The 9,895-nt window shown below is 37.6% G+C and overlaps 1 protein-coding gene across 2 annotated transcripts in view; it reads left to right on the top strand.

Annotated features, from left to right (window-relative positions):
- Positions 1-578: 578 nt before the first annotated feature.
- march11 (membrane-associated ring finger (C3HC4) 11) overlaps positions 579-9,895 on the top strand; it is a 121,392-nt gene continuing 112,075 nt past the window's right edge. Inside the window, exons 1-2 of one of the 2 annotated variants that reach the window (XM_039754886.1) lie at positions 579-1,015; positions 1,130-1,501. In XM_039754886.1, the coding sequence (XP_039610820.1) occupies positions 1,175-1,501 (327 nt within the window). In that variant the 5' untranslated portion in view covers positions 579-1,015; positions 1,130-1,174. Of the gene's footprint in view, positions 1,502-9,895 lie in introns of both variants that reach the window. The other variant, XM_039754885.1, reaches the window with a different exon arrangement.

Raw genomic sequence — 9,895 nt, 5'->3', positions numbered from 1 at the left:
CTTATTGTAAAATAAATATTACATGTACCACCCAAATCAATATGAATAAATCCCCTGAATAATCAATGTGTGGATTAAAGTAGATGCGTAGAATTTTGAAATGGGGGCAATCCAGTCAGTTCAGATGTAAAATGGGCTCAAATGGTAAATCTGTTTAGTTCTTACTGTTGGAGATTTGATCAATTTGATATAATCAAGACTGTGCTTGAGGCCAGTGATGTGATGACAGTTTTGTGATATTTGAATCATCATTGTGCTTCACTTGCAGTTGCTGTAAGGTTGCCTTTTTGAAATCAGCAACCTGAGTGGGAAAATAATTCAAGAAACACAGTATTTTAATTATAATGTACATGTTTTAATCTATTGTCATTTAATTAATATAAAATACATACTAAAGAATTACATTTTGAATATGGACAGCCATCTCTGCTTTGCCAGTTAGGCTTACAGCCTCACACACGCACCTTTTTCATATTTCAATTAATTATTCTACGTACGCCCCACTGTACTTTTTATCTAAGCCCATCCCTTCCGTGCTCACACACACACACACACACACACACACAGACGTACTACCTTCCACCTTTCTGTGGCACTGGGTCAGCAGGCAATCTCGTCCTGCAGAGCGAGAACAGCTCTGGGAACCTGAGAGGATAGCTAGCCCATAGCCGATCCCTCCCACCGCACGGATGGATGGCTCCCGCAGAATTTACCTATGACCAGCCCCATGTGTGCGTGGAGATGAGCGAAGCCTGCTGCCGTCCCTACATACGGTGTGGCACCAGTAGCAAAAGCGGCGAAGGGCTCTGCGGAGCGCGCTACGCCGCTCTGTGCCTGGAAAGTTTCGCCTGCCTTTATATTAAATCCCTGGTTTCCTTGGAAACGCGACCCTGGCGAGGAGATTCCAGCTTTCCAACTGGTATCGGTTTCCAGCTCCACATCGTACAAACTGCAGTCTGTGAGGACATGAAGCTGCCTGGAGAACGGCCGTCCACTGTTGAAACCGACCGCGCACGTGAGAGTCGGTTTCTCTCCAACTTTGCGGAGCCTATGTAACCTCACTTTCGTCTCTTTTAATATTTTTTCTAATTTTTTGCCTTTTTCACGTTGTGTCTCTGTTCCACCGCAGGATGTGCTAATTTCGTGACGCGCTGCTTTATTCCTATCCCTTATTATGAGCTTGGAGACAGAGGCGGGTCCGGTCTACAGGGGCACCGAGCCAGAACCGAAAGGAGGCGCTACAGCGGGCGTCCAAAGCAGCTCAACGGACCGTCGCGCAAGTGACTGGCAAGTGGAGGAGCAGCAGCAGCATCACCCGGGACTTACCCGGCAGGAGGAGCTCAATCCAGGAGAGGGACACAGCGGCTGTAGCGGCGAGGACAGCGTCAAGGCAGTGAACGGGGAGGGTTCCTACAAAGTGCAGCCCTCGCACTCGGACTGCAGCAGCGAGAACAGCATCCCGACCCCGAGCTGTAGGATTTGCTTTCAAGGTGCTGAACAGGTACAAATTTTTGAATTCTCTTTAATTCCTTGTTCATTTCTAACTCACAGCCATCCATTGGAAGCTCGCGAATGTGAGAGGTGCATTTCAGCACCTTGGAGAGCGCCTGATAACAGTGAGTTGCTTTTTGGTCGCCACACAAGGCAGAGCGTCTTACGCCGAAATACTCTAAGCGGATCACCAGTCGCAGCCTCATGGTTTTTGTAACGTTAATAAACACAAACTCAAGGACCGAAAAGAAAAATGCATTGCTGCTAAAGAGCAGTGCGTCTGAATGAATTTTGTGCTGTTTTCTCGATATTGCAAGAGAAATGTTGCGAACGAGATGAGTACATCGAGCTGAAAAGTGCAATTTATGGTACTGTATCTAAAAATGCCCACGACTGCTAAAACACGGACACTTTGAGTCACTACTGATACACACAAAAACACACTTTATATGTGACCACTCCCACTTAGTTGTGATTTCATTCTGGAAATGTATCGTACGGCTGACGTTTTTCATTTTGTTTCTCACGGTAGTGTGGAGTAGTTGCTAAACACCAAAGAGGAAGAGTTTATAAAAACTGTTGTAGACAGTAGATTAGCTTGAAAACAATATTAATTATGAAATTACTCAGTAATCAGAATTTCTCTTTAAAAATAGCTTCAATTTATAGTTATTTGAAACAACGATTTATTTGGTAGCCATTAGCTGATTTTGACCAAGATATTCCACAAGGTTCATCTCCTTGAGTTCGTGGAATCAGCAACGAAAGGAATTAGAATATTGTGACTGCGTACTGCTAGTGAGTTTATTGGGTTATGTCTCTATGACGCCCCATTGTTGCGTAAATATAATTTATTCAGAATCAAGAAAATGGTGTGAATTTGACTCGGGAAGGCAGGTAAATCTGCTACAACTTACTGACAGCAACTAATTGTGGCAAATTTTGCAGTAACCTTAATGTCTGAACTTCTAATTTTATGGTATCTGCTGTTTGCAGGATATGGTTAATAGTACTGCACTTTCAATTAAAACGATCAGTCAAAAATAGTGTCCTGATTGTTTATGTATTTTAGAGTGATAGCTATAAGCCAATCCATCTTGATTTTAATGCCATGAGTAGAATTATATACGAAAAATAGCATAACAATTATAAAAAGAGAGTATTGTGAACTTGTATAAATTTGTCAACAGCAGTTTCTGAATTTGAATCTCAGTTCAGCTTTGGCAATGTTACTTCCCTGCCTCTTCCTCAATTTCAGCATGTCCAAAACTTTGAATTTATGCATGACAAACAGCCCACATCATGTTGGAAAAATGAAGCTAATATTTAATGGATTTGTCAGATACAGTATGTTCTTAAAATACAAAGAGAGAGCGTGATTTAAATTTCACTGTTAACTCCTTGTGAAGTACAGTTCTAAAGTAGTAATTAAAGGATGAAACCAGAAACCTAAGGACAGGAGCTTTGAAATTCATTATGATGGATTTATATAGATCTCTCTTCAGTGTTAGGCCTTGATCTCTTGAATTATTTCATGTAATGCTTTTTTATTCTTACATATACATACAAAGAATCTTGCATAACAGTACTGAATGACTACAGACCTGTTGCTTTTGACATCTGTGGTTATGAAAACCTTTGAGAGGCTGGTGTTAGCTCATTTGAAGATAATCACTGTTCCCCTGTTGCACCCCCTTCATTTTGACTCCTGAGCAAACAAGTCAGTGTATAATGCAGTCAATATGGGTCTGCACTACATCTTGCAACATCTTGACAGTCCAGGGCCCTATGCAAGGATCCTGTCTGTGGATGTAAGTTTAGTAGTTTACCACAATCATCCCTGAACTCTTCCACTCCAAACTCAACCAGCTTTCTACCCCTGACTCCACCTGTCACTCGACTACGAATTCCCTGTCAAACAGGAAACAGCGGATGAAACTGGGGAACTCATTTCTGACTCTCGGGCAATCAGCACTGATGCTACTGTAGGGTTGTGTGCTGTCCGAACTGCTCTTCTCCCTTAATACTCACTCTAAAGACACCTCAGACATACTCCTCAAATATTCATATGAGACAAACATAATTGGACTCATAAGAAATGGTGATGAGTCTGCATATGGAAAGGAGGTTGGGCAGCTGGCTCTTTGGTGTTATCAGCACAATTTGAAGCTAAACACACTCAAAACTGTGGAGATCATAGCGGACATCTCGAGGGCACCCCAAAATCACCTGCCCTCTCCATATTTAATAATAGTATTACAGTTGTGGAAATGTAAATATGCATATTACACAAACATAATTGGACTCGTAAGAAATGGTGATTGAGTCTGCATATGGAAGGGAGGTTGGGCAGCTGGCTCTTTGGTGAACTGTGGAGATCATAGTGGACATCTCAAGGGCCCCCCAAAATTACCTGTCCTCTCCATATTTAGTAATAGTATTTCAGTTGTGGAAATGGTCATGTTTCTGGGATCAATAATCATCCAGGGCTTGATTTGGAAGTCCAACATAGATTCCATAATAAAAAAGACATAGTAGCAAGTATACTTCCTGCAACAGCTGAGGGAGTTCAATATGCCACAGGATCTGCAGACTCAGTTCTACACAGCAATCATCAACTCTGTTCTAAGCGCATACATTGCAGTGTGGCTTGGATCAGCACCTAAACATGACAAGGACAAGCTACAATGAATAGTCAGGTCTGTTGAAAAGAAGACTAGCACCAGACATTCCACCTTACTGGACCTGTACTTTTCCAGTAATGAAGTGGACAGGAAAAATCATCACGACCCCTCGCATCCAGCCCACAATTCTCCCCTTTGCCAGATGTTGTAGACTAAACTATGCCAACTCAAGCAGGTATAAGAACAGTTCCTTTTCCACATGCCATCAAGCTCATCAATGGCTAAGTCAGCTATTTTTGCTCAGTCTGGGCAAACCCCCTTTCTTGCAATATTCTAACATATAGTTAATGCGTAATTCAGTATTATTTCAGTATTTTTTGCACTGCCTTGCACTTTGTATGTTTATGTTCACATTCTTTGTCTTATATTTATCTGCGGGTCTCTACGGGTGTGTAGTTATCAATTGTGTGCATGTCTGTCGTGTAACTTGGAAAGTTATCAAAATACTGCAGCAATATTCTTTGCATGCGAGCATATTTGACCAATAAATGTGATTCCAATTCTGATTTGTGTTTTAAAGCATGCTTTTGGATCTGTGAATGTGGTGGTGAGCCCTTAATATTTGCTTCATTTTGTTGCAAAGTGAACTTTTTTAGCCTTATCAATATGTTGTAAAATTGCACACAGTATATTGTATCCAGATAAATGTCTTCTGTGTTTGTAAAAAATGTCATTGCTTTCACATTACACTGAGAGCTGCTTGTGTGTTTACAAATCTGGGTAGATATCTGATCATACGGCTATGGAAGATGTTTAGTGGTGTTTTGCTATAACTTGCCACTTGTTAAAGCTTCCCTTCAACTGGATGTATGGGTGAAGCCTAAAATGCTTTTTATATAAGTATTGATTTTTAACACTGATCTGTGGCATTTCATTAAACTAATGACTGATTAGACACTTTGATCCAACTCATTATGTAGATTTAAAAAGCAGCAATATACATTTTTAATCAACACATTTATAAAAATCTGCGGTGGGCTGGCGCCCTGCCCGGGGTTTGTCTCCTGCCTTGCGCCCTGTGTTGGTTGGGATTGGCTCCAGCAGACCCCCGTGACCCTGTAGTTACGATATAGCGGGTTGGATGATGGATGGATGGATGGATATTTTTAAAAATGACGATTGTGGAGTCAAAATGATGTTTATTTGTTTGTTTTCACGATTTGTTTTCACAGTTCACTTGTTTATTATAATTTTGCACTTTATAAATTCATTCAGCATATGTACAAAACATGCGGTTTACAATTAAAATGAGCAGATGGACACAACAGTGTGCTCTTGAGAGGAGAATCCAGTTGAGTGTCTCCATCATGTAAATGTAAAACACGAGAGCCAAATAAAAAATGCCCAGGAAATCAAATCCACTTTACCACAGAAAATACCCATTTCTGAATGATTTTATCAACTGAAATGTACATGACGTTGATTGCTTTTGTCTCTAAAAGACTATGAGAAGGCGGTGATTATCTAATACATTATCTAATTATCCCACAAATTGAATTCAAAATAGGAAATGACCAGGACAAAATTTTGCAATTGTGATACAGTTCAACACAATAGTCAACTAAGATCATTTAGTGGAATTAGAATAACTAATGAGGTATAAAGAAGAGTTTTACTTAAATAAGCAATGAGAAAAGTGGATTTCACTAATTGCTTTAGGGTTGTAATCTTGGTGATGAGCGGTACAGTATCTTTAGAATTTGAGGAGAACAAATTATTGCCAAAAATCTGTGGTTGTTAATGATTAGCTTGTTTCGTAGTTTAGTGTCCCTGAAGAAATACATAATGCAGTATTCTCTGTAGTTTCAGGCTTATTTATTTAAGTTGGTACTTCAGAATCATTTTACCTTTAGTCATAACAATGCTTTTTAAAAGCTGAAACAAAATTCCTTCATGCATTTGAGTATCTGCTTCATTTTAAATAGTAAGTTAACCTGTGGTTTATTATTGATTTACTTAGTCTGTCGAGAAATAAAGACAGGTTGCCAATAAAAACAATGCTAACTTTTTTTAATTAAACAGATACAATAAATACAAATATTGCATTCAAATTGTTCATATGTTGCTTTGGTTGTTCCTGTATATTAATATTTAATTCCATGGTACTTTAACATAAATCCAACATTTCTCTCTTGTAATTTACTATGACTTGTTCTGTAGCTTCTTAGTATACAGCATTTTCTAAGTTATGATCCATTAATTGTCCTAAGAGTGAATTACCAATTCAATTGTTGGACCGAAAAGCCTAGGAATTATGAACAAAATAAGGACAGGAACTTATTTAATACAATCACATTAAACAAAATGTCTTATAGTTGAGAAAATAATGCAGTGATGTGCTCAATTTTAAACAGTCTCTGGCATCCTGCTCTATCCTGATAGGCTTCCCCCTGCCTATTTATTTATCTGATTTATTCTTGTCATTTTGGCACCAGCAGTTTATCTGGATATATTGTTTTGTTTGGGAGTATAATCTTGTAAAAAAATAACTTAAAGATAAGCATATACTCTAAGTTACCAGTTCATGGACTAAAAGAAAAAAAAATCTGATATGGCTAGCAAATGACTTTCTCCATATTTACCACATGATAATGGTATATGGTGTGAATTTAACAAAATATATCCATGATGCAATGCCACTTTAAAGAGGAATCTATTTAAAGAAATCGTAATACATATTTTAATGTAAATCCACCTTAATAAAAGGATAAGTTTCTATTTATCTGTGTGGCTGTCCAGTTGCTATGTCTCTGCCATTCCAATTGATGGCACATCACACATATTTGTAGTAATAAAAAATGCATTGCATTTGTCATTCTAACCAATGGCGCATCACAAACATTAACATTGCTTTGATGAATCCCGTAACAATGCCACATAACAGAAACATTAGCGTTGTATTGGTAATTCTAACAGATGGCACATCATAAACATTTGTAGTAATGAATTTTATTACTACAAATGTTTGAGATGTGCCATCTGTTAGAATGACAAATGCCATGCATTTTATTACTACATGCATTATAAACTACATTCCAATAAATGGTGTACTGCAAATGTTAATGCTGGAGTCTACATTGATTACTTAGTTTGAACCCATCCTAGACAGGTAACGGCTAGTAAAAATATTAAAAATTTGGTCTTCAAAGATTTCTGGTTTAAATTTTAGTAATAAATGATTTAATCAATTCATTTCTAGTTACTTCAGTTTTGTATTAACTCCCTTACTTGTGGTTTCCTTCATTTAAGATGTTAAAAATTACCGTAGTTACAAGTTAGAGGAGGCAGAGTTGAAAATGGCACTACAGTCATGCAGCTGAGATGGTCTCATTATTCAAAAACTGACGATACCATAATATAAACTTGAAATGGAAAAAAATGTTTTAAACACAAAGAAAATACCTGCAACAATCAAATAAAACATACTAGTAGTTTAAAGAAAAGGGTATAACGTGTAATCAGTGTTGGGTAGTAATTCCAGTTCAGCTTCCTGGAATTGCACTTGCACAAGATGGAGCTTTGGGTTGAATGTCTTTCATGCCAGATTTTGTGTGCTTGTGAGAAGCGGCATGACTTGGTGTTGGTTTCATTTTTAAAAAATAGGAACTTTTACAAGTTTCACCCAAAACCTAATCAGCTTGATGACTAGAACTGGTCTATTCATTCAGGAGTTACTGCATGCAAAATATTTATTTTATCACAGACAAACATTTCTAAAAATGCTCAAAACCTGTTTTTAGGTTATCAGAATGATCCCTTTGTTTTATTGTTAATACTTCTTTCCATGGAGAAACTAAAAATGTGATGAAACAATGTTTTAAGTCCAAGTGAAAGCTTTATTCTCTCATTCTGACTGTTTCCAAAAATAAATTAAAATGTAATGTAGGACAAGTAGTACATTTTAAAATTATGACCACAGTAGCATACCAGTTAGGAAGCAGAATACTGATGAAAACTCTTTAAAAGCATGAATAAAATCTAATTTGATTGCAAAAGGAATATACATTTTTAAGGTCAGTCAGATTTTTCCTTGATCATTTTGGAGCTGCTGTTCCTCATTTCTCTCAGTTGCTCTGTTTTAGGAGATTTTTTTCAATATTTTCAAATTATTTTATTTGTATTTGGTGCTTCAGAAATTGATAAATGTATTAGAAAATATGCTGATATATGAACATACTACTTTAGGCTTGGTTGTGTCCTGTGTGATGCTGTCTAGATGGTCTCCCTACAGTCCTGAAGTAGATTAATGGATGCATGTAGTAGTATACAAAGGAATGACCAACACTATTACATTGTAACTAAGTGAAAAACATTACTTAAAATAATCCAGGAAAAATGGCAAAATTAAAACAACTCAGAAATATCCATCCATCCATTTTCCAACCCGCTGAATCCGAATACAGGGTCACGGGGGTCTGCTGGAGCCAATCCCAGCCAACACAGGGCACAAGGCAATCCTGGGCAGGGTGCCAACCCACCACAGACTCAGAAATATTCAAACTATAATAAATTCATAACCTAACTTTCACAAAGAATGATTGAAAAGTAAGCTAATAGACACTGCTAAAATTCTGCATTTTTCCCGTTCTGCTCTAATCGGATGAAAGAAGCTTATGAAGGGATGTGGCAGAGCCAAAGATCATCCCAAACACTAAAATAACTAAAATAGATGCAATACTTTAGTTAGGTATTGACACTAAAATAACTAAAATAGATGCAATACTTTAGTTAGGTATTGTTAGTACAAGTGTGTTAATCTCCACTAGAAATGAGAGCAAATTCTGCAATGTGGCTGAGTGGCTAAGATTTTGCAATATGGCGCACAATTTACTCCCAGCTGTCAAACTCATGCTGACCAGACGCACCTTCAGGTCACACCGTCTGTTCAGTGCAACACTCAGAAGTTGACTCCTGTGGTGTGAATGCCAAGTCCAAGGGCGAAGTGTGAAACTGACTTTCATTATATCTCACAGGTCACTTGCGTCATGTGGAAAGGGTGGATTCAGATAGGACTTTGGTTTGAAATTAAAAAAACAAAACGAAATAAAAAAGAAACTAAAGATTAATTATTTGCTTAAAATAAAAAGTCATTCATATTAACATTAAACAATCCAAAATAGTGGTAAAGAAACAGGCAGGTGGTCATAATACAAGGCAGCTGATCATAAAAATGGTATTCAGAAGTACAGTAAAACTGGGCAAAGCAAATCACGAGAATGACAAAGTGAAAATATCTCAAATATTAAAACTATAATAAATGCATAAACTTAAGATTTTTTACAAAGAATGATTTGAACCTTAGCTAGTACACAGCATTTTTTCCTCGTCTTCTCCTTTACGGTGTATTAGGTTTTTCAGATGAAAGAGACACATTAACAAAAGTTGCCAAGACTGAGCCATGGCTCCTACTGACCATCAATTTATTGTGAAATTCTGAGCAAACCCATTTAACTAGCAGGGCTCCACTTTTAAAATAATTTATGAAAATGTAATGTTCACTTGTAAGTGACCTTGATTTCAAGCATTGGTTGTAACCAAACTGTGTAAATAATAACCTTGCAGAAATAAATAGTAAGTACTACTTTAGAATGGGGGTATCTTGCTTGGTTTCTGGAAGACTGGAGAAGACTGATAGCTTTTATCACATTCAGCGCCTTCAGAAGATATTCAGTCTCCTTTACTTTTTCACCTTTCATTATGTTGCAGCCTGGTTTCTTCCA

Source organism: Polypterus senegalus, chromosome 5 (assembly GCF_016835505.1).
Source record: "Polypterus senegalus isolate Bchr_013 chromosome 5, ASM1683550v1, whole genome shotgun sequence".
NCBI lineage: Eukaryota > Metazoa > Chordata > Cladistia > Polypteriformes > Polypteridae > Polypterus > Polypterus senegalus.
This window is presented reverse-complemented; position numbering and strand designations above follow the sequence as displayed.